The 25,195-nt window shown below is 48.0% G+C and overlaps 1 protein-coding gene across 1 annotated transcript; it reads right to left on the bottom strand.

Moving 5' to 3' along the window:
* Positions 1-1,668: 1,668 nt before the first annotated feature.
* MPL (MPL proto-oncogene, thrombopoietin receptor) lies at positions 1,669-15,524 on the bottom strand. The gene is made up of 13 exons (XM_021684435.1): positions 15,446-15,524; positions 15,164-15,296; positions 14,665-14,843; positions 13,827-14,125; positions 13,284-13,446; positions 12,897-13,023; positions 8,286-8,464; positions 7,979-8,121; positions 5,658-5,817; positions 5,407-5,503; positions 3,206-3,293; positions 2,754-2,999; positions 1,669-1,689 (listed from the first exon to the last, which is right to left on the bottom strand). The coding sequence occupies exons 1-13, from the start codon at positions 15,522-15,524 to the stop codon at positions 1,669-1,671; spliced, it is 1,914 nt and encodes a 637-aa protein (XP_021540110.1).
* Between the last annotated feature and the right edge of the window lie 9,671 nt (positions 15,525-25,195).

The raw sequence follows: 25,195 nt of genomic DNA, 5'->3' as shown, positions 1-25,195 counted from the left end.
ATAAACATTGAGTATTTACTATGTGCTTGGCATTATGTTAACACTTTAATCCTAACGTAGGAAAACACTAGACAAAGAAGAGATCAAGTTCTGAAGAGTGAGGCTAAAGATTTAGGGGTATGGAGTGGGATAAATAGGAAAATCAATCTGGTGGCAGCATACAGGCTGAGTTTAAGGAGAGATACTGGAGGCAAAGATATTAGTTAGAAGGCTGTAGCAATAGCTCAGTGAAGATGGAGGAGATGGACCCTAGGAAGTCAATGTAGTCAGGACATGATGGCTGAGTGGGTGTAAAAGTGAGAAGTTTGGTGGCTTGGATCTCAACCCTAGCCTTGAGGCCCTAGGATTAGAGTCAGAGCCTTGACCATGGCTAGGGGAAGGAATTATGGAAAATGAGTATAGTGGATGTCATCCATTTGTCCCACTCAGACCTACTCTTCCGTCCATCTCTACCATGCCCTGTGCCTTGTGAAGCTGATTTGTATGGCCTATACAATGGATTCCCTTGGGCTTTGGCTTCTGTTTGGGTTCCATAAATGGGAAGATACTATGGATTAAATTTTGTCCTTCCCCTAAACTCATATGTTGAATTCCTAAGCCCCAAATACTCCAGAGTGGAACCTTATTTGGAAATAAGATCACTGCTGATGTAATTAGTGAAGATGAGGTCATTTGGGTGAGGTCATTTGGGTTATTCAATCCAGTGAAACTGGTGTCCTCATAAAATGGGGAAGCTTGAACACAGATACATGAAGAGAATGCCATGTGAAGATAAAGGCAGAGATGGGGGTGATGCTTCTACAAGCCAAGAAACACCAAGATTGTCAGGGAACCACTAGAAGCTAGCGTCTCGAGAGGCATGAACAGACACTTCCTCTTCCTGGTTAGGAACCAACCCTAATGATGCTTTGAACTTCTAGCCTCCAGTACTGTGAGACAGTACATTTCTGTTGTTTAAACCACCAACTTTGTGGTCCTTTATTACGGCAGTGCTGGCAAACTAATACAGAGGAGAATAGAGGGTGGAGGGAGAGTGAGCCTGAGCCTGACTCCCTCCGTGCCATGTCCTCACAGGTTGGCTCTCTACCAAAGGTCACTCCAGGCAGCCCTCTCTTAGAGTGACTCTCCAGATCTAGTAACCACAATCCCCCCTTACCCCTTGATGTGCCTAGGGGTCATACCAGCTCCCAGCTATTTTTAGCCCTGGGGTACTGCACTCTTCCTTGACGGTTTTCCTAAATCCTGCCTTATCTTTATAAATATGCCCTTTATTTAAATCTCATCAAGATGCCCAGTTTGAGTGTGCCATTTATTTCTGCCAAGACCCTGATTAATACAGTGGGTATGTCTGGAGCAAATAAAAACTACCATTTATTTGCAAACTTGAACGAGTCAGGAGAATCCATAACCAGAATGGCCTAAGCACATTTTTTAAAAGATTTTATTTACTTATCTGAGAGAGAGAGCGAGAGAGCGAGTGCACACACAAGTGGGGGAGGACAGAGGGAGAAGGAGAAACAGACTCCTTGCCGAGCAGGGAGCCCAGTGTGGGGCTCAGTGCGGGGCTCCATCCCAGGACCCTGAGATCAGGACCCTGAGATTGGAACCTGAGCCAAAGGCAGATACTTAACTGACTGAGCCACCCAGGCACCCCTGGCCTAAGCCCGTTTACTGCTGCAAATGAATGGCCTAGAGGATGAGGGCGCTTGGCATGGGGTTAAGGTGGCATTGTCTGGAAAGAGTTCCTTCATTTAGAAAACATTTATTGAAGGTCTACTATGATGCACCAAGCACTGCTCTAGGTGCTGGGGGGCAAAGACAAATAAATCATGGCGGAGACAGACATATAAATGGTTACTTGCATAAAGCAGCACAGGTACGGTAGAAGTCAGGGTTGGAGATAAGAACTTTGCAATCGTCAGCTTACAGGAAAGGCAATGGACTCTTGAGGAACTACAATAATTAAGGGGTGGGAGAGATGCCAGGATAAGAGAACAGGAAGGAATAATTATAATTCAGATATAAACATACATCCTAGGCATTGTGCTCTACTTACACTAGGTCACTTATCCTCTTCACAACTCTGTGGGGTTCTGGCATTATCCCTGTTTTATAGATGAGAAAATCAAGGCACAAAGACTTTAAGTTATGTGCCTAAGGTCACACAGCTAGCAAGTGCGTAAGAGAGGAATTGAACCCAGCTTTGACTGTTGAGTTTATGCTTTTAACTACTCGTATACTCAGAGCCAGGAGAGATGGTGATACTACGGAAGCCAAGGTAGGAGAGAATTTAAAGGAGAAATGAGTACTCTCCATGACAGATGCTACGGAGAGATCAAATAAATTGAGGATTGACAAGATCCTACTGGACCTTGCAATCACAAGGTTTGACGTGAACTCTGCCTGAGTAGTTTCCTTAGCAAAGTGGGGAAACGAACTGAAGTCGTCTGAAGAGCAAATGGGAAGTGGGGATGCGGAGACATCTTTTCAAAGAGTCGAGCATTAGGGAGGAGAGAGAAAGCAGGTGAGTGAGAGGAGCTTAGTCAAATGAACCTGGAGTGAGGAAGGGGGTCCTGGCTTTATGTCTGCAGCAGTACCAAACGTTGTCAGTGTCGGGGAGCCCAACTATGAGGACAGACAGAGGGGGATGGCCATAAGGTCTGAGATGTTTGTGCGGTGGGGTTGGGGGTAGGGAGGTTGGGAAAAGAGGTCGGGCGGGTTTGGATCTGTCCAGGGTATGGGGAGAGAGGGGCCTGCCAGCCGCTCAGAGGTAAGTAGGAATGGTTGGCGATGTGGGTGGTGCAGTAGGACCCCGACTCAGCCATGTGGGGGCACACACACAGGGGCACGGTCCCCGGGCAAGAAGGGGGCAATCCTCGGTAGTCCATCTGGGTCTGGGAGGAACACAGGGCCACGGAGATCTTCTCTGAGGACCTGGGTAGAATTTCAAGGGGGCTGGGTTCCACTTCCTCAAAGGCATCTGAGATCGCAGCCTTGGGCTGGGACAGCTGGGGGGAAAGAAGTCTGGTTTAGAGCTGGTGCAGTGGGGAGGAGGACCTGGACTGTGCACGAAGGAGGGTTAGCTGGGCATAGGGCTCAGGGATGGTATGCTGGTGGGCAAGGGCCTTGGAAAAGTGTGCACTGGGGCAAGGATCCAACTCCTGGCAGGGCTGGTGCTGGGGAGTGGAGAAGGGGATGTACTCACCGGACTCAGCGATGCCGTATCCCTAAGGTACTGGCCTAGGACCCGGTGCAGGTCTGGAAGTGAGGGCCACAGGGCATGCTTCAGGCTCCTTGGGGAGAAGGAAGAGGAGACTGAGTCACAGGAGTGAATTGCGATGGAGGAGGAGACTACTGAGGTGGTGGGGGGGTTGAGGCTGAGGTTAGGGAGTAAGGCTTAGAGAAGTAAGAGTGTAGTCAAGACAATAAGATAAGGTAGAGGGGCATAGGTGAAAAGGAGGGAAAGGGGAGTCAGGGGAGGGGAGGTTCAAAAAAGGGGTTTGAGTATCCTCAAATATCCCTGCTTCAGACATACTTGCTGCACTTGCTCTTCTCTGTGCCTCTTGATTTGTTCCCTTATTTCATTTAGGTCTCTGCTCAAATGTCATCCTGAGAGAGAAGCCTTCCCTGACTGCCATGTCTAAAACAGTACCACCTCCCTTCCCCGTTCCTGTTTCCTGCTCTGCTTTATTTTTCTTTACAGCACTTGACTTATTGTATACGCATTATATTATCACACATATTTGTGTTTGTCTGTCTCACTCCACTAGAATATAAATTCCATGAGAACAAAGAGTTTGCCTGTTTGCTCAGTCCTCTATCTCCAGGGGATAGAACACTGTCTGGCTCATAGTAGGTCCTCAAGAAATTAGTTCAAGGGGTGAATGAAGAGAACCAGAGCGGCTTATTACTAAGTTACTGGGGAAGGTGGTTTCTCTGGGAAGAGTATGGATTAAGGTAAGTTGGGGCAACCTGTAATTCTTTAGGTTTGTATTTCCATGTGGAAAGACTTGAGTTGAACAACATTTCAGGCTTCTTTTGTGACCTCACTCATATCTCTCCAGGGGAGGAGTGATTTATCTGGCAAATTGGGGACAAGGAACTGAGTATGCCTGGTTCAGTAGCATCACCTTCCTCTTCTCCCCCAGCTTTTTTGTTGGCTCTGACTACCTGCATAGAGGCTACAATCCGGTCTGCTCATACAGATGAGTGAATTAAAAATTGAAAGAAAGACATGTTCAAGGAGAGATGGGAGCATAAAGGAGGGACATCTAACCTAGTCTAGGGTCACCAAGAGAGGCTGCCTGGAGGAGTTGCCTTCCGAGATGAGTCTTCAAGAACGAGGAGATGTTACCAACTGAAGGACTGAGGGGGTATGGATTCTATCCTCGTGTTTGTTTGTTTTGTTTTACTTTTCTATCCTCGTGTTTATAACTTCCAATGACATTTCTCTTCAGCCTTAGTCTTCCCACATAAACAAGTCATTAATAACATTTATTTAAGGGTGTGCTATTTGGCAGGCACTGTGCTGAGGATTTAAAGATGACCAAGTAAGGTATAGGGAAGGCATATAAAGAAGTAAATACTGTAAAATGCTACTGATACTGTGACAGAAGTCGGTGCTGGGGCACAAAGAGAGTAGCCAATAGGGGAGGGTTTAGGAAAGGTTTCTAGGAGGTGGTGGAGAAAGTTATTTAAAGATAAAGGGGTATTAGTCATCCAGGGAGGATATCCCCGGCAGAGAGGACATCATATGCAAAGGCACTGAGAAATAAAACCACTGGACTTGTGGAGGAAATCACTAACAGTTTGGCAAGGCTGATGCACAGGGTGGGAGGGGGTGGGAAGGCGGGCCCTGGGCCAGATTTTATAGAGCCTTGCTTGTCATTCCAGGGTCTGGACTCTATCCTGGGAGCTAGTAATGAGACTTCAGGAGGGGAGTGACAAGTTCATGTGTGCGTTTTAGAAAGATTATTTGGGCGGCTGTGTGAGGCTAGATTGGAGTGAGAAGAGGCTCTGTTTCAGCGAGCCCGGTAGTATTTGTAGGGCTAAAAAAGGGGACCATTGTTTGAGCAAGGTTTCGGGGGTGGAATGAGCAGACCAGACCAGACTGGATAAAAGGGAGGGAGGCGCCTAGTGTTCTGGTTTGGGTGATGGGTGGACAGCAGCCCTGCTGCTGAGATGAGGAGCCAGGAGGTGCGGTTATTTGGGGGTCCGGTATAGCGGGCATGTTAGAGTGTACGGAAGCGGTGCGACTCCCAGGGGAGACCTGCAGGAAGTGGCTGAAGCCAAAGGTGTGGACTTGCGGTCCTCGGTCCTCGGGAGAGCGGGTGTCATTGGGTAACCCTGGGATGCTTGTTTAGAGGCCTCCGGCCCCACCCGTCTCCTGAGTGACCGGGGCGGTACCTGTAGTGCGCAGGAAACTGCCACCTCAGCAGCAGCAGGCCCAGGAGGGCACTGAGGCCCAGCACCACGAGCAGAGCGGTCACCAAGGAGATCCAGGCTGAGGGACAAAACCAGTCAGACCTCTGCTGCCCGTGGCCGGAGCCCCGCCCCCAGGCCCGCCAGACCCCGCCCCTCACCGCCCGCCCCTCGCGGCGCCGGCGCCCCTCCACTCGCGCAGCCGCAGAGCGCCTTGCCCCCCGCCGGGCCCTCACCGATCTCGGAGGTGGTCTCCACGCGCACTGGGTCGGACCAGGCGCTCCAGGGGCCTTGGTAGGTGGGGCCGTGGAGCCTGGCGCGCAGCTGTAAGCGGTAGCGAGAGCGCGGGCGCAGCTCCAAGGTCTCTCCCTGGGCCCCGAGAGGCGGCTCCAGCACCTGCGCAGAGGGGGAGCGAGCGGGTGGGCAGGCTCCGGGCGGCGGTGCCCCGCCGTCGGGGCCTCGACAGCCTGGCATCCTTTTGGCCAAAGGCCTACCGCTTTGCATCTTCGGGGTACCCCCCCCCAAAGAGCCTCCCCGACAGAATACATGCATCCCGGCGACAACTTGCAAGGTAGAGCACCCCGACAGAGAGGCATGCCCAACCTTAGGGAAACACGCCCCGACACACACACGCTGGCACACAGACCTCATGTGCACAGAGAACTAACTACTCATCCTGACACAAATGCAAACACACACTGACCAGGTCACGCGAACATCCCGCCAGAGGTGCTCCTCAGGATCCAGGTCAGGCGACGGAAACCCCGGGCACATTCAGATACTCAGGGCCACATAGACTGTTCACAAGTAACATGCATCCAGGAGCGGATGCTAGGTGCTGAGGGTATAAGGACAGATTCCGAGCAGAGGGAACAAGCATCATGTGGACAAGCAGGGAGACTAGCTAGCCATCATGCAGCAAACATTTATGAACTACGGGTGATATGCCAAGCACTGGGGAAAGGATAATGAAACATGGTTTCTTGCGAGTCTAATGAGGAACACATGCAAACCAGTAAATAATTACAAGTAATTAGTGCTATAATGATGATATAAGTAAGGCAGAATGGGCGCATGAGGAAGCATGTCATGCTGCCTGAGCTGCTTGGTTGGGGGTTACAGAGTAGTTCAGTGTGCTAAGAGCATGGAGCATGGATGGGCAGGCGAGGTGGTCAAAGATGAGCTAAGGCAGTGGTAGTAGGGATTTGAAGACTGTTAGTACAATAAACTCAGCTTCCGTGTTGATGAATGGAGGGAAGGGACAAGGGAGAAGGAAGAAGAGTCAAGGGTGATTCCAGGCTTGGATAACTGGTAAGTGGTAGAGCCACTGTCAGATAGCAAACAGAGAAGTACGTTTGAGGACAAAATACCATATGGTTCCATTTTATTAGGTTCAACAACAGTCAAACCTTATCAATGGTAATGTCTGAACAGTGGTTATCTTGGGGTATGTGTGACTGTAAGGGGCATAAGGAGCTTCTGAGGTGTTAGAAATAACCTATATCTTGATTTGGGTAATGGTTAAATAGGTGAATACATGTACAAATTGATCAATTGTACATATTTTTTAAAGATTTTATTTATTTATTTGACAGAGAGAGACACAGTGAGAGAGGGAACACAAGCAGGGGGAGTGGGAGAGGGAGAAGCAGGCTTCCCACGAAGCAGGGAGCCCGATGCAGGGCTCGATCCCAGGACCCTGGGATCATGACCTGTGCCGAAGGCAGACGCTTAACAACTGAGCCACCCAGGCGCCCCATTGATCAACTGTATATTTAAGATCTATGTATTTTACTGAATGTAACATACCCTGATAAAAAGGTAAAATAATCTTGGGGAGGAGGATGAGTTTAGTTTTGGATATACTGGGTCTGAAATGCCCCAGGGGGCTTTTATGTGGAGCTGTCTGGGAAGAAGTTGTATATACATGTGGTTAATGAGAATAAAAGTAGAGAAAGTAATATTTAATGTATATTGAGTACCTTCTATCTGCCAGGCAGTATGCTAGATATTTATATATATAATTTTTACCACAACTCTGGAAGATAGATAGTTGTATCTCCATTTGACAAAACTGAGACTTCCAAAGTTTAGGTAATTTACCTAGGGCATAGAAGTTCCTTTCCATATGGGTGTTGGAATGGTAAGATTGGGCAGGTTAATGCATAGTCATTAAACTATAAGCTCTTACCTAGGATGAGCATGTATATTTATCGAGAAGAGAAAAGAGTCTAGAATGGGACTATAGGAAACACAACATATTAAGGAAGGGTGGAAAAGGAGGAGCTAGGAAAGAGGGAGAAGGTTCAGCCAGAGAAGTAGTATGAGAATCAGGAGACTGATATCCCAAAGGCAAAGGAAAGAGAAAATTTTAAATGGGAGTAGTCAACAGTGTCAAATGCCCAAGAAAGATTAAGATACCAGTTGAATCAGATCAACATAGATATACAAACCCAGACCCAGATACATGGATACCTTCACTCTTGATAACAGACCTGATGAATCTTAGGAATACCCTGTGTAGTGAGATCTGTGGACATGTTTTCCTCCATCGTACCTTCCAGTCTTGATGGCCTTCTCCTGTGTACCGGAGCTGATAGCAGGTCTCTTGGGCTCCCCAGGATGATGGGTGTTGCCATTCCAATTCCAGCTGCCCACTGGAGACCTCCCTCCAGTGCAAGTTTGGAGTGGGGATGAGCACTACAGGGAGCCAGCAGGGACTGGCCTAAGCCCTTCTGTGCATGAGACATCATGCCACTAGGGCCATGGGTCAGAAGTGCCAGAGCTGGTGGTGATCCTGGGCGTGGGGTCAGGAGCAGTAGGGGCAGAAAGTACGTGGGAGGAGAAGGGAAGAAAGTTCTTACCGGCCTTGTGGATCCAGAAAGGGGAGCCCAGGTAGCTGTGAACAGCACCCTGGGCTGTGGTCACCTCCACAAGGATGTGAATAACACTGTCATTTCGTGACTTGAAGTGGCAGCGGGAGAACTGGGAGGGCTGTAATCCTGGATATTTCTCCTCTTCACACTTCTCCCAGATGGGGTCCCTAAGAATCATCCCCGTAGTCACCGAATCAGGCCTGCCTCTGAGACTAATTCTGATAATTCCTATCCCAAAGGGGATATGGCCTGTGGGGATTATAATCCAACTCCTCCCTTGGATGGGCTTCCAAGGCTTTCTCTCTGTCACTTCCTGCCATGATGTTTTGTTTTCTGAATCTGACTTTGGTGGCCAGCCTCTTCCTCTTAAGGAAAGAGCTAGATGATTCATGAACACAGCCTGGGCTCTACAGCTCAGGTCTTAACTTGGTCTACAACTCTGGTACATGATTGATCTCTGCTCCCATTTCCTCATCTGCAAAATGGGTTAAAAATCCTTACCTCACAGGGTTGTTGAATCAAAGAGCCTTCATCTTTATGGTGGAAAGATCCTCATGTTTTTAATCTCATACAGCAGGCCTGTTAGTCAACCTCTCTGTGTTATTCTACTATTAGATGATTACAACAGCCTCCCAGCTGGCTTTTCTGCCTTCATTTTCACCACTCCCTTGTGGAGTTTGTCCTCCACATGGCCACCAGAATTTACTTCCAAAATTTTGATCCGATAATGCCCAGAAGAGATCACAAATCTGTCCATTTGTTTGAATCTTTCCCAAGGCCACATTCAATGAGCCACCTCTGTCTCCGGCCTGGATTAAGGCAAACTTCTAACTGGTGACTCTGCTTCCACCTTTACTTCATCATTTCACAGAGAATAATACCTTTTTTTAAAGGAAAGTCACATCATGTCACTCTTCCACTTGAAATCCTTCAGTAGCTCCCTATCCCCCCTTGAATGAAATCCAAACTCCATGCGAGGGCCCACAGGACTCGATATGGTTCAGTTCCTCCCTACCTGGCCATTCTCATCTCCTACAATTCTTACACCAGTCTGCCACCCTTCATTTACACGAGCCTTCTTGCTGCGCTACAAATATGTCCCACTCACTGCCTTTGCACTACACCTTGCCCTCGATTGCTCTGACTCTAGATCTCCATGTGACTCATTCTTTCTTTGCCATTTAGGCCTCCTGGTGAGGCCTTCTCTGACCACACAATCTAAATTAGCATCCATCCCCCATCCTCCCACTTAGTCTCTATCATATAACCTGTTCTTTGGTCTCTTTACTTCTTTGTCACCTTTCCCCCCCCCAACTAAAATGGAAACCCCAACAATGTGGAAACGTTTCTCTTTTGTTTATCACTCTAGCCCCAATGCCTGGCACGTAGTCACTCTCAATAATTGTTTATTGAACAAATGAATCATGTCTCCTTCCTGATTGTCATTCCTAAATGGCTAGTTCTTACTAAAATTATTTATTAATGTATTTATGTGTTTACTTCTTTATTCAACAAATAATTAACACGATGTGCCAGGCGCTGTGCTAGGCACTATGAATACATAGAGGAATAATCAAGGAGCTCTCATTCCAGTGGGAGAGGCAGAAAAACAGACAGATGGTATTTTTCTGTGGTGTGGACTGGCTGGTTTGGGGGTTATCAAGGAGGATAATCTAACCCAGATGGGGAGGGTCAGAGAATACTTCCTGGACAAGGCAGTGCTTAGACTGAGTCTTGGACTATAAATAGGACAGGCAAAGGGGACAAACAGGCATCCCAGGCACATGCTTGTGCACAGATAAGAGATATGGGGCTTTGGGGGAAATTCTAAGTGGTATAGAACTCTCTTAGCTTAGAGGGCCTGGTGATGAGTGGTAAATGGGAGAAGGCAGACTAAGATCATGGATGGTCTTATGGCCTTTCTGAGGAGCTTGAACTTAATCTTGTAGTAATCATGGAGACGTGTAAGGATTTTAAACAGAAACTTGTCATAATTAGCATTGTACTTTGGGAAGATCACTGTAACTGCAATTTGTAGGAAAGAATTTGTGAGGACAGACTAGAAGTGGAGAAATCCAATAGGACACTTTTATGGATGAAGGACCAGAAACAGGGTGGCGGCAAAGAAGGTGGAGAAAAAGAGATGGATTCAAGGGATACTGAAGAGGTAGAGATGATTAGACTGTTTCTGATTGGACCTGGAGGGTGGGGAAAAGGCAGAAGTCCATGGAAATCACCATGTCAGGCCTGGAAAATTGAGTTAATGCTAGGATGGGGGACAATAGGAGGAGGAGCAGGTTTTGGTAGAAGAAATGATGTCAGTTTTGCTTCCCTTTAAACCATTCATGGCACTTCTAGACTATGGAAATCTGTGCAGTTATTAAAAATAATCAGTTACATCTTTTTGTAATGGGCTCCAAGACACATTTTTAAGTAAAAAAAGTAAGTTGGCAAACTATATATATAATGTGATCCGATTCATATTGAAAATGAAATGTTGTGTATAGACATGTATACGTACATAGAAAAACTGGAAGAGAACATTAAAACTGTTAATGGTGGTTTTTTCATGATTCATTAATTTAGCGATTTTTTTAACTGAGTAACTGCTAAATGCCATGCACTGTGGTAGGTAAGAATACATCAGTGAGTAAAAGCAGACGTTGACTTTGCCCTTAGGGATCATGTATAGTCAAGATCAGCCCCTCTCAACTGGAGTTCTGAGACAGGATGATATTATCAGTCAAATAACCACATAAAGTATAAATGTAAAATTGTAACTGTGATAAGTACTTAAGAAGGAGAGGTAAATGGTACAGTAAGTATGTATAATAGTGCTATTGGACCTGATGAGGAAGATCAGGGGAGGTTTCCCTGAGGAGGTGACATTTGAGTTGAGATCTGCAGGATAAGTAGAAGTTAAGACAGGAGGGCTGGGTAGACAGCATGCACAAAGACCCAGAGGCAGGAGAGAATATGGCAGACAGAAGGGGACCAAAGAGTCATAGAGGGGAAAAGGCAGCATAGTGTTAGATGAAGCTGAAGGCATTCAGGGGCTGAGTCTGTTAGTACTCTATAAGGCCACAACAGGGTTTTTCTTCTTCTTCTTTTTTAATCCCAAGATCAGTAGGAAGCTATTGAAGATTTTTAAGCAGAGAGTGTTATGAGAATGATTTGGAGGATTTAAGAGGTGATCGGTTAATAAGTCTCCTCAGTAGCCCAAGTGAGACATCATGATGGCTCATACTAGGGGAATGGCAGTGATGAAAAAATGTGGACAGATTCTAGAGATATTTAATAGGTAAAATCAACAAGACTTGGTAACTTTCTTACACCATACATAAAAATAAATTCAAAATGTTTGAAAGACCTAAATGTGAGACAGGAAACCATCAAAATCCTAGAGGAGAACACAGGCAGCAACCTCTTTGACCTAGGCTGCAGCAACTTCTTACTAGACACATCGCTGGAGGCAAGGGAAACAAAAGCAAAAACGAACTATTGAGACTTCATCAAGATAAAGAGCTTCTGCACAGCAAAGGAAACAGTCAACAAAACTAAAAGGCAACCTTCAGAATGGGAGAAGATATTTGCAAATGTCTTATCAGATAAAGGGTTAGTATCCAAAATCTACAAAGAACTTATCAAACTCAACACCCCAAAAACAAATAAGCCAGTCAAGAAATGGGCAGAAGACATGAACAGACACTTCTCCAAAGAAGACATACAAATGGCTTACAGGCACATGAAAAGATGCTCAACATCACTCATCATCAGGGAAATACAAATCAAACCACAATGAGATACCACCTTACACCTGTCAGAATTAACAACACAAGAAACAACAGGTGTTGGCGAAGATGCAGAGAAAGGGGAACCCTCTTGCACTGTTGGTGGGAATGCAAACTGGTGCAGCCACTCTGAAAAACAGTATGGAGGTTCCTCAAAAAGTTAAAAATAGAACTACCCCACAACCCAGCAATTGCACTAGTAGGTATTTGCCCAAAGGATGCAAAAATACAGATTCGAAGGGGTACATGCACCCCAATGTTCATAGCAGCAGCATCATCAACAATAGCCAAACTATGGAAAGAGCCTAAATGTCCATTGACTGATGAATGGATAAAGAAGATGTGGTGTGTGTGTGTGTATATGCCACATATATATGTGGAGTATTACTCAGCCACCAAAAAGAATGGAATCTTGCCATTTGCAACAATGGAGCTACAGTGTATTATGCTAAGCAAAATAAGTCAGTCAAAGACAAATACCATATGGTTTCACTCATATGTGGAATTTAAGAAACAAAACAGATGAACATATGGAAAGGAAAAAAAAAAAAAGAGAGGGAAGCAAACCTTAAGAGACTCTTAATGATAGAGAACAAACTGAGGATTGATAGAGGGAGGTGGGCGGGGGATGGGCTAGATGGGTGATGAGGATTATGATGAGAGCATCTTATGGGGATGAGAGCATGGAGGCCAGTTGGTTTTGGGACAAGGGAGGGAAGTGAAGAGGATCAAGAACAATCTCTCCCTTTCTGCAGTGATCATGCCTCTCTCCCATGACATCAAGCTCAATCAGCAGTTCAGCTCTCACCTGTCTCTGGGGCAGCACCGTGCCCTGCTGTGGTAGAAGAAGCCTTGGGAGCTAGCATGGTCCTGTTGCTGCCACTGACAGGTAACATTCTTCAGGTTCAAGGTAAAGCACTGCAGTCCAATTTCCACTGAATTAACAGAAGAAAGTCCCATCAGGGCCAACACATTCCCACTCTATAGGGTATCCAGATTATCTTTACACACATAACTTGGAATATTTACCCCCATTCTTTGTTCTCTCCCTGAATATAGTTCACTCTGTCTGTCCAGTGGCAAGTCTGAGGTTATCAGGAAGGACCATGGTTCTCAGAGCTGCCATATCCAGTCCAGACCTCTCTAGAGATCTTTTCTATCTCCTCCCCATCTTCCCACTCTTTTGTTGACTCACCTGCATCTCCAGGCAGGTCCACAGTTGCAGGGAGGGACCAGGATCCCCAGGAGCCAAGGAGGGAGACCCCATCGGGTTGGCTGCGCAGCTGGAGCCAATAGGATTTACCAGGCTGGAGCCCTGAGATGAGGCAGCTTCCACTCCTCACTGTTAGAGATGAAGCCTTGGGAGAAGAATCCCAGCCTCAGAATCTAGGTCTGCCTCAACCAAGACAGCCTCCATCTCTTATATTTGAAGATGGAACTGAAACGCCCATTTCCTCACTGGATAGATATGCATACAGACTAGGGGCCAGGTCAGTGGGTTTCGGGTGGTATTCAGAGCTTTTTAGGGAGATCCCTACTAATTCAAAGGCCAGAAATGCTCAATTTTGTTGGTGTGAATGACCCAAAGTGGGAGATTCCTAAATAGACATGGCTCCCAAGCCCATACTAACTTCCCAAGGACCAACCCAGTCTGGAATCCCCAAAGCATGGCCTATCCTTTCTTGGGGCAGAATTTGGGGTAGGAGATAGGAGGTGGGGCAGAAGAAAGCCAGGATACTTCTCTGGTTGGGGAAGTCTGCTCTGGTCCATCCTGTTGGGGCATCATGGGCTGAGCACATGGAGGCTGGTGCAGAGCTGGGACTGGGTTTAGTCTCTGCAGAACTGGACAGCAGGTTTCTGTGGGCAGCAGCTGCATGACTGTGGGACCAATGGAGTTGCTGGGATCCTTGGGGCCGTAGCGAAGTTCGTGCCTCAGGAAATCACTGATTTCGGGAGCTGGGGTCTCCCAGCTGATCTGCAGGTCCCCTGGCTGGCTCCCACCTGAAGCCTTAATGATATCTGGGGGAGCTGGTAAGCCTGGGGGCAAGACAGGGTACACAGAACTCTCTGAGTGCCACAGTCTATGGCTCAACCCATGGACTGTACAGAGGGGAGCTGGAAGCTGGGTTGGGGGCAGCCCCTGGATTCTAGAAGATCACGGGCCATTGCTTTCTTGGAGGCCAGGGCAAGGAGGCTCCTTATCCTGTTCTCCTTTCCTCATTAGAACAGTGACCTCACTGTGGCTTTGTTAGACTCAGTGCTCCCAAGAGCAGGGATCTCTTCCTCTCTATAGCCTTGTCGCCTAGCACAGTGCCTGGCACATGGTAGGTGTTCTGTAACTGTGGAATGAGTCAATGAATAGGTTCATGATGGGGCGAGGGCACAGGTTGTCTCTGGTGTGAAATGAAATCTAGCTCTGGATGTGAAGAATGATAAGGGGGTCTTGAGGTGCCTCTGGCGGTCTGGTCATGAAGGGCATCCACGTTGCCCTAAAAGAGCACAGACCAGTCTGATCCCAGGAGCTGGACTGAGGGCAGCAAAGAGGGGGGCCAGGGTGACAGGAGGATGGCCCTTACCCACACTATCCACAAAGAGCACCCGCTGGGTCAGAGTCTGATTCAGAAACATGTTCTTCACCCAGAGGTGCAGTGGAAAGAAGAGGCGAACTTCATCCTGGGCTGGAAACTGACACACATATCGGGTCCCAAAGGGGGGCACGCTCTTGTAACTCAGGGGGCAGGCACGGGGCTTCTCCCTGTGGGCGTAGGAGAAGCCTGTTCCACCTACATGGCCACCACGACAGGCCCTGAGGACCCAGGTCTGGGCCCAAGCCCAACTTCTATTTCCATTCCTGCCATTTTTCTACTCAGTGCCTGGGACAGGTGGGGTTAGGGGTTATGTATGGGCTGGCGCTGGGGATATCCAAAGCACATCTGTTCATTAAGTGGCTACTGAGGGCATGTACTTGGAGTAGTCCTCTGATAGGGCCCAAAGGCAGGGAAGCTCCAGGAGCTGGGTTCAGCTGAGGTAAGGACAGGACAGATACAGGGGAGCGTGGCACAGCCCAGCACATACCCTGGGTATGCATACAGCAGCTGGTATGTTCCATTGGGCGCTGCTTCTTCCTCATCCCAGAAGCAAGTGAGGTCCTCAAATGTTCGAGAGAAACAGTTCAGGGGCTCTGAATCCAAGGCCAGAAAGGAGGCATCTGAGGAACAGTTGGTGAGTTGAGCTCTGGGTGCTCCCAGGCATGTTTATGGGCAAGAGTAAGGGGCTGGTGGGAGCCTCCTACCTTGCACCCCTCCCAGGGCTCCCTCTTCTTGGGTATAGGTGATCTCCACCCTCCATACACCTCACCTTGGCTGGTGACTTGTGCCAGGTTTTGGGGGGCCAGGAGGAGGCAGGAGGTGACCACCAAGAGGGCCCACGAGGGCATCTTCTCCGGCACTGTGTGCCTGGCTTAGCCCATCCTCCCCTCAGGAAGCCGGGCCCCAATCCCCTCCCAGGCCAGCCCCTCAGGTTCCTGTCAGATACAGCCCCACGTCCTGTCCCTGTCCCTGCCCCTGTGGGGCCCATCCAGACCACACTGGGGCCAGGGGCCAGGGGAGGGGGAGTGGGAGTGGGCAGGAGAGTAAGAGGAATTTGAAAGGGAAGATATAGGCCTTTTGGTGGGAGGGAGATGGGGGTTACATTTTTGACCGTGAACCAGAAGGAGACTGAGCCTATGTGTGTGATGATGTCAACTCTTATAGAAGGGTGTATTATCAACAAGAATAGCAACATTTACTGAGCACTTACTAAGGACTTTGTATCTATTGACTCAGCTCATCCTCACAATAGTATTATTTCCACTATGGAGATGAGGAAACTGAGATGCAGAGAAGTTAAAAGATTTGCCTAAGATCACAGACCTACTGAGAAATAAAGCTCAGGAGGTCAAGCTTCAGAGCCCAAGGGCTGAACAGCTATGCCATGCTACTGGAAGGCATAATCTATTGAGAAATGACTGCTTCACAACCATAACAAAATGGTGGCTATTTCCACTTAAATGGGTTCTGTACCTTTGTGCCCAAACACATTCTCCCTGGAACTGGATGTGCACCCTCCCTGGTGGGGAGCCTCCAGAGCTGCCTCTTGTCCTTTGCTACTCAAAGTGTGGCCTGGAGACCAGCAGCAACAGCATCACCTGGGTGCTTGTTAGAAATGCAGAATCTGGGGCGCCTGGGTGAGTCAGTTGTTAAGCGTCTGCCTTTGGCTCAGGTCATTATCCCAGGGTCCTGAGATCGAGCCCCGCATTGGGCTCTCTGTTGAGTGAGGAGCCTGCTTCTCTCTCTCCCCCTCACTCTGCCTACTTGTGCTCTCTCTCTCTCTCTCTCTCTGTCAAATAAATAAATAAATAAAATCTTAAAAAAAAAAAAAAAAAAGCAGAATCTTAGGCCCCACCCCAGACCTACTAAAACAGAATCTGCACTTGACCAAATGCCCAGATGATTTGAATACACATTTCAGTTTGAGAAGCACTGGTCTCAGCTCAGCTGTGCTCATCTTCTTCACATTAGTAGCAAAAGAGTAGGTATGATGCCTTGTGTGAAGCCCAGGCTGCCTCCTGGGAGTGCTGTAACTATGCGTGGCTTTTATGCCACCTCTCAGAAGCTCTGACTCTTGCTGGAATAGGGGGAACCGCATGCCACATGAACTCCTGCATTGAGCCCCTCCAGCCTCAGCTGGGGCTGCCATTGCTGGCTCTATAGGATAAGTGGCCTCAATATCAACCTTTGCTCTCCTGAATTAATGTTACAGAGAGATTTGCGGGAGGTGGGTGGGCAGGGAGTAAATGGAAATCCTTCAGCCTTCCTGTGAGGTCTTAGTTTCTCTGACACCATTTGTCTGCAAGAAGTCCCTGAGGCCAGGCTTGTCCTGATTCCTGTCCAGCTCTCGGGTTACAAGGACCAGCTTCCTCTGTCCAATGGGGATGACTTTGGATGCCTCCCCCAGCCCCCAATCAAGGGCCACCCAACCTCCAGGTCAAGTGATCAAACCCGAAACCTCAGTCCTCCTTGATTCCTATCTTTCTCTTACCCTACATTCAATTCACTAGTAAGTCCTCTTCGATATTCTTTCAAAATGTACCCTGAATGTGAATACTTTTTACCACCTCCCGCCGTCCTGGTCCAAGTCTGGGCTACTGCAGTAGGTTCCTGCCTGCCTTCACTTGTCCCGGGTAGTCTGCCCTCCAGTCCTCCACAGGACAGAGGGAGCTGTTTAAAATGCAAATCAGGGGTGCCTGGGTGGCTCAGTTGGTTAAGCGACTGCCTTCGGCTCAGGTCATGATCCTGGAGTCCCTGGATGGAGTCCTGCATCAGGCTCCCTGCTCGGCGAGGAGCCTGCTTCTCCTTCTAACCCTCCCCCCTCTCATGTACTCTCTCTCTCTCATTCTCGCTCTCTCAAATAAATAAATAAATCTTAAAAAAAAAATGCAAATCAGACTTCTTTGCTCCCCTGCTTAAAACCCGCTAATGATTTCCTACGGCACTTAGAGTAACATCCAAATACCTTCTCAAGGCATACAAGGTCCTGCCTGGGGATACAAGGTCCTGCATGATGTGGCCTCTGCTTACTTAAATCTCGTCTTCTACCGCTGTCTTCACTCTCAACCAGCCACAATAACCTCAGTGTGTCTCTCATCTCAATCCTTATCACCCTCAACCTTTTTGCAACATTTGATATTCTCCTCCTTCCTTGGCTTCTACAAAGTATCACATTCTCCAGGTTTCCTCCTACCCCCTGGAACATTCCCTCCCAGTTTCTTTCTTTCTTTCTTTACTCTTTCTCTTAAATGTTGTTGTTCCCCAGGTGTCCTTGCTTTGCCCTTTATCACCCCCCACCCCGGAGTGATCTCATGGCTTCAGTTCCATCTATAGACCAGTAACTCCCACTCTCTTGAGCTTCAAATTCTTAGTTACTTATTGGATGTTTCTATTTGTTGTTCCATAGACACTTCACCTAAATGCACCAAGTCCCAAATGCAACTATCACTAACTCCCACACACCCTTTCCGACTTTTCTCTTCCTATGTTCTGCATCTCGCCCTTGGTTCCTAGGCATTTAAGCCTGGAACCTGAAACTTTTCCTCAAATCTTCATTCTCCCGCCACTCCTGCATCCAAGGCTTACCAAGTCTGTGACTTCTACAGAGAGACAGTGTAATAGTGTTGAAGGATGCAGAACCGGCAAGACAAGGGGCTTTGTCTGTCAAGAGTTGAGATGGGGGCTCTGCGAGCCTGCGTGAAAGGAGGTCCTGTCCCTGTCATTTCCCCATTTTTCTCTGTTTCCACACAGCTGGGAAGAGGTGTCTTCCCCAGTCCTTTGCTCCTTTAGAATATCAAGGGGAGCTAATAGAAGCCTAGGGGAAAGGAGACCACTTAGGTATGCCCGTTCTTTGGCCGAAGAGTCCAGTAGGCTCCTCAAGGTCCAGCCCAGGACAGCAGGCCTAGGCTTTTCTGTTGGGCTATAAGGCCGAGGCCCCAGCTTAGAAAAGCCTGTATTTGATCTCTGTGCAGCCGTTGCTCAGAGAATTTAAGGGGTTGCTGGATGAGGCTTGGCTCAGGCAGTAAGTCTGTTAAACTAGTCTCTGGGGGCAACAGGGAGCCCTGTTTTGTAGCATTTGGTGCTTTTTTGGTGCAAATACGCCACCACGGCCAATTTCAAGCTGCTAAGATGATGTCGCTCAGTAGTGAGTTGGGAAGAGAATTGGCTCTCCTGAGCCCACGCCCGTCTCCCCATTTCCCCAGATTTCCAACACCAGTCAGACAGTCGGAGAGAGGTAACTCTAGGCCCCTGGATTGTCCACCTCCCCGTCACTTACTTCCCCAGCGTTGCCAAACTCCTCTCCAAAAGGATTGTTCCACTTGTTCGATTGTTCTAGCAGGGTGTCAGAGCGCTGTCTTTTCCCCACACCTAGGTCACTGTTGTTTTAAGTTTGCTATTCTGATAGTTGACGAATTGTCCAAGCTCCTCACTCAGTGCTTCTTCTGAAGCTCAAATTTGCTTTTATTCTTTCCCTGCTTAAAATCGTCTCATGGCTCCATAGGATCCTTTGGACCAAGACTCATCTCCGGATGCTGGAACACAAGGCCCTTATGCCTTTCATCTTCCCCTTCCTGGAATGTCTTTCCCAAGATGCTCCCTTCACTATTCACAAACCCAATCCCCTTTCTGCTACAGGGCTTTGGTCCCTTGCTTCCCCAGCACAGGACCCTCCAATCTCTCAGCCTGTTGGAACTTTCTTTGTGATTCAAGACCTGACCCCAACTTTTCTTATCCTCCAACTATATGTAACAGAGCAGAGCATTCCTTCCAGAGACCTTGTAGCTCTTTTGTGATTATGACTCACTTGGTGAGTCTTTGGTCATGGCCTTGGTAAGAAGGAGTGAGAGAGCCAAATTTGCTGAGTATGAAATTGGTGGGGATTTGAGAGTATACTGTGGTAACTCCGGAGAAAAAGGAGGAGGGCTAGTAAGTGAAAGACTGCAACCTGAGGAGAAGAAAGTCTCACGAGTGAGAAATTCCAGTAGGACTGTCGGAGGAAAGTTTCAGCACGGTGATGCCTAATGCCCAGTCTGAAGGGTACTAGCTACTCTGTGAATTCTCAGCTGCCCCAGAACCGCCCCTCCACCCCCCCGCCCCCCCCGCCCCCCCCGCCCCACCATTCAGTGAACGTGTCCTCGACACACAACCTTCATTCGTGGTGTTTTCGGAACAAAGGTAGAAGAGTAATGAAGAGTGGAGAGAGGATGGCAGCCACAGAATTCAGGTTGTGGGGTGACCCTGAGGGTGTGAACACCATGGGAGGGAGAGTCCAGTAGGAACAGAGGAGGGTGTGAACTTCCCGAGGATGTGGAATACGGACTGAGCTGTTCTGATGGGATATAAATGGAAAAGGTGGTCCCAAAGGGCTGCCCTGAGGACATTTGGGTTGCGTACACACAATCTTTCCTTCCTCTCAGAAACCCCCCAGAATTTTGTGCTTCTGTTGGGATGTTTTTCTATGTAAGCAGCTGTGCTAGCCTCCGCCTGAGCTGGATAAGCCGAGAACCCTGCCAGAGGGCAACTGTCATCCCAACTCCCTCCTCCTGGGTAAAAGCTGGGTGGGAGCGGGCCTGGCCCTTCCTCCCCGACCCCTGTCCCAGCCTTGTAGCAGCTACTGCCAATGAACACGGGCTATTCGGCAGCCTGATGCTAACGCACCGTCTCATGTCTTCACACAATGACTCTCTCAGGTGCCCTTGTCCTTCCTTTAGGGAAGCGGAAATGCAGGCTGCGAAGGATTAAATGAGTTGTCCAAAGTCACTGTTAAGGGGCACAGCAGAGATGTGAATTCAGGTCTGTTTGATTCCAAAGCCTGTTCTTTTATTTATTTATTTATTTTTAAAAAGATTTTATTTATTTATTTGATAGAGAGAGACACAGCGAGAGAGGGAACATAAGCAGGGGGAGTGGGGGAGGGAGAAGCAGGCTTCCCGCTGAGCAGGGAGCCCGATGTGGGACTCGATCCCAGGATCCTGGGATCATGACCTGAGCCGAAGGCAGACGCTTAACGACTGAGCCACCCAGGCGCCCGAAAGCCTGTTCTTTTAACCACTGCCTAGACCTAGACCTCTCACTGTTTCATCCATCTTGTTCACTTAACGGTATGCGCCCGGCCCAGGGCCTGCTGTGAGTCTCTCCCACAGTAGGAGGCTGAGTTCAAGACAGGCGTCAAGAGGGGCTTACTTCAAGTAAGTGGGAAAAGGACCCCCAGTACGCATCCAGCAGTGACGCCCAGCGAGAGAGCTGCAGGGGACCCGGTCCGGTCAGCCCTCTGTCCTCCATCCTCCGTGAGACAGCCGGGCTCCTGAGCTGCTCTTACTCAGCTGCTGGGCTCTCTTTGACCCCTGAATCCATGTTTCCTGCTGAGGAAACAGGGGGACCAGACACTGGCTGGCCTACTGCCCTGGGAGAGGGCCTGGGGTGAGATAAGAGGATGCATAGCCCGTGGGAGGAGCCTGAGCAGGCCAGAGGGCCAGGCAGGAAATCACCCCTTCCTTGGGGGGCCAAGAGGGAATGACTCAGGGCTGACTGGCGGGAGTTCCGTTTTTGTGGCCAGAACGGGCTGCCGTGAGGCCCCTTGGATAATGTGCTCGGGGTCGCCTTCCCCAGCCGTCTGCCAAATGGGGCTTGGACAGGTGTGCCTTGGCCTTTCCTCTTTCCCTTTTCCACCATTTCTCTGAAAACAAGTGGGCTGGCTGGTCTCTTGCTCAACCCCTGCCCAACCCAGGCCATCCCCTGCAAGGTAGAATGTAGCCGTAGAGACAGGCGGTGAGGACTGAAGCTAGGTAGCCATGGGACAGCCGAGGCTGAGAATCTAGGTGCTCTGTACCTACGGTCTGCTGCCTTGTCTGTAGCGGGGCTCTGGCTGCTAGGAGGCCACAGTGGAAATGTGGGCATCTTCTGCTGGGGGAGGGTGCCCTTAGCCTAGGACTGGGGCTGATCTGAAACGTTCACCTCTTGTCCTCCTGTCCCCCCACCTTCCTCCCAACCCCAAACAACCACTGAGAACGAATAACTGAGTTCAGCAAGGATGCGGGACACAAGATCGACACACAAAACACAGTTTTCTTCTACAGACTTGCAATCTACTTTGTATCTCCATAGATGTGCCTATTCTGGACATTTCATATAAATGAAATACAAGCAAATGCAATAGGTGGTCTTTTGTGACTAGCCTCTTTCGCTTAGCATGGATTTCCCAAGGCCCAAGCATGTTGTGGCACAGATCAGTACTTCATTCCCTTTTAAAGGCAGAATAATACTCCATTGTATGGACAGACCACATTTTGTTTATCCATTCATCATTCGATGGACATTTGAGTTCTTTCCACATTTTGGCATTACAAATAACATATCTATAAACATTTGTGTACAAGTTTTTGCGTGGACATATGTTTGGATTTCTCTTGGGTAGATACCTAGGAATGGAACTGTTGGGTCTTTTGGGCACTCTTAAGGAAACTTATGTTTTATTGACGAACTGCCAGATTACTTTCTGAACAGGTTACACAATTTTACATTCCCACAGGTAGTATATGAGGGTTCTGATTTCTCCTTGCCAACATCTGTTATTATCTGACTTGTTGATTATAGCCATCCCGGTGGGTGTGAATTTGTATCTCCTTGTGGTTTTGATTTGCATTTCCCTGACGATTAATCATGTCAAACAACTTTTCATGTGCCTATTGGCTATTTGTAGATCTTCTTTGGAGAACGAGCTATTCGAATCCTTTGCTCGTTTAAAAATTGGGTTATCTCTTTATTATTGAGTTGTAAGTCTTCTTAATATATTCTAGACACAAGTCCCTGATCAGATACATGATTTACAAACATTTTCCCCATTCTGTAGTTTGTCTTTTCACCTTCTTGATAGCGTCTTTGGATGTACAAGTTTTCTACTCTGATGATGTCTAATTTATCAATTTTTTATTTTGTTACTTGTACTTTTGTTGTCCATAAAGCCCATTACCAAATCTGAGGTCATGAAGATTTACTTCCATGTTTTCTTTTAAGGGTTTTATAGTTTTGGCTCTTACATTTAGGCCTTTGATCCATATTGAGTTAATTCTGTACATAGTGTTTGGGTAGAAGTCCAACTTCATTCTTTTGCATGTGGCTATTAATTTGTTCCAGCATCATTTGTTGAAGACCATTCTTTCCCCATTGAATGGTCCTGGTGTCTTTGTTAAAAATCAGTTGACCTTGGACACATGGGTTTATTTCTGGACTGTTGATTCTATTCATTTATTTGGTATTTGTTGCTTTGTAGTTAATTTTGAAATTCAGAAGTGTGAGTCCTGCAACTTTGTTACTCTTTTTCAAGATTGTTTTGGCTATTCTGGGTCCCTTGCAATTCTATATGGATTTTATTTTATTTTTTAAAGATTTATTTATTTATTTGTTCATGAGAGACAGAGAGTGAGGGAGGAAGACAGAGGCCCTCAGAAAGAAAGGCGGAGCAGGGAGCCTGATGCGGGGCTCGATCCCAGGACCCCGGGATCATGACCTGAGTCGAAGGCAGACGCTTAACTGAGCCCCCCCAGGTGCCCCTATATGGATTTTAGAACTGACTTGTCAATTTCTACTAAGAAGCTGGACGAGATTCTGATAAGGATTTCATTGAGTCTGTGGATCAATTTGGGAAGTATTATCATCTTAATAATATGAAGTTTTCCAAGTCATGAACATGAGAGGCTTTTCCATTTATTTAGTCCTGCTTTAATTTCTTTCAGTGATGTTTTATAGTCTTCAGGGTATGAGTTTTGCACTCTGTTAAATTTATTCCAAAGTATACTTTTTTTTTTAACTAATGGTATGTTTTTGTTTTGTTTTTTAAAGATTTTATTTATTTACTTGAGAAAGAGAGAGCGAGCAGGGGGAGGAGCAGAGGGAGAGGGACAAGCAGACTCTGTGCTGAGTGTGGAGCCCGGCCTGGGGCTTGATCTCACGACCCTGAGATCATGACCTGAGCCGAAACCAAGAGCTGGATGCCTAATCGACTGAGCCACCCAGGTGCCTTCCTCTCCCCCGGCAAAGACAACTTTTTAGTCTCCACATCCTGGACCTCAAAATATCCCCGCGGTTGATCTGCAATTTCATTCTAGCAAATCCTACCTCCCCTGTCCTGCATAGCCTCCCAATTACTCCAGTTTTGTTTCTTCTTAAATTCAGCCCCCCACTCCAACCATTCAAGTCTTTTTAGAATACAGATTGCGCTAATCACCACCCATTCCAAACTCCTTGCATTTGTACATACGATCAGCTGACACTGAGCACGCACTAGGTACCGGGCCCAATGCGGCCCGTGCCCGTGTGATCTCACTTAGTGCTGACAACAGTGAGGTAGCTATTACTAACCCCATTTTGCAGAGGAGAAAACTGAAGCTCAGACAGTTTAAGTGACTTGACCAAGGTCACACAGACCATAAGTGATTTAGCAGGAACTTGGACATGGGTCTATGTGATTCCAGAATCCGTGTTATTACAAAACCGTGCTGTGTTATACCTTCTTTGATTTCATCTGATTCACTGAAGAAATGTGTGAAGCAAGACAAACTTTGTTTCTTAAGGACCGGTGGGAGAGAAATCTGAGGACAGCCACACAGCCTGAGGCAGTGAGGCAGGACTAGCTTTCAGGACCAGAGCCCCTCCCAGCACACTCGGAGATAGATCCTGAGGAAGGCGAAGGAATCCTGCCGTAGCTGGCTGAAGTCGGAAGTGACCTCTGCCTTCCTCCTTGGGGGCCCGCAGGCCGGCCAGTAAGGTGGGTACCAAGCCAGGGAAGGCCACCTAGAGACCTAAGGAGAAGTGAGAGCTCAAGACAGGCCAGAATTGGTCTGATGCTGAGGCGTCAGTGAGCTGAGACTGAGCTAGTGCTGATCCTGGCCCGGACTGTTTGGACAGAGCCGACGCCTAGACTGGCAGTTACCAAGAGACGTAGGGAGAGCTGCTGGTGACTGGCGCTGGAGAGCAGGGAGGAGGCCAGGGGAAACTGGACTTCTCATAGAACAGAGAGGTGGGTGGTGGTGTCTGTGTAAAATAGGTCTTCCAGAACATCCCCCGGCACAGAGAGCCAACCCCAACAGCGGGCTGGGGGCTTACGACTGTGTCCCTGGGGACAGCGTTTCTTTTCTTGGAAAGTCCAGTTTCTCTTTGGTTCAACTTTTCCTTGGGATTGGCCAGCAGTGAAAGGAAGACATTGGATGGAGCTTCTCATAGCATTTATTTTTTTTCAGATAATAAAGCCGGGAGTGCAGAGTAGCCAAAAGGGGAATGTTAGTGGTGTGGGGGCTGGCTTGGGCGGGGGAGCTGAGGAGGGCTTGAGTGTGGGGAGTTGCAGAAGAGGGTACAAATGTGCAGCAGCTGAACTAGAAGGAGAAACGTGAAGAGTCACTGTAAGAGTAGCTGCCGAAGGCATGGGAATAGCTGCAAAGGATGAGGACCCGAGTCCCCTAAGCCCACCCCACCCCTGGGTCCCCTCTTTTATTTTTTTAAGATTTTATTTATTTATCTGAGAAAG

This window comes from Neomonachus schauinslandi, chromosome 4 (genome assembly GCF_002201575.2).
Source record: "Neomonachus schauinslandi chromosome 4, ASM220157v2, whole genome shotgun sequence".
Taxonomy (NCBI): domain Eukaryota; kingdom Metazoa; phylum Chordata; class Mammalia; order Carnivora; family Phocidae; genus Neomonachus; species Neomonachus schauinslandi.
This window is presented reverse-complemented; position numbering and strand designations above follow the sequence as displayed.

Bases quoted from the DNA above. Each gene is read 5' to 3' on its own strand.
- MPL (XM_021684435.1), bottom strand. From the start codon at position 15,524: ATGCCCTCGTGGGCCCTCTTGGTGGTCACCTCCTGCCTCCTCCTGGCC. The intron at 15,297-15,445 runs GTGAGGTGTATG...ACTGTTCCTCAG, and splicing joins GGCACAAGTCACCAGCCAAG to ATGCCTCCTTTCTGGCCTTG. The intron at 3,294-5,406 runs GTACCGCCCCGG...CTTCTCCCCAAG, and splicing joins CAGTTTCCTGCGCACTACAG to GAGCCTGAAGCATGCCCTGT.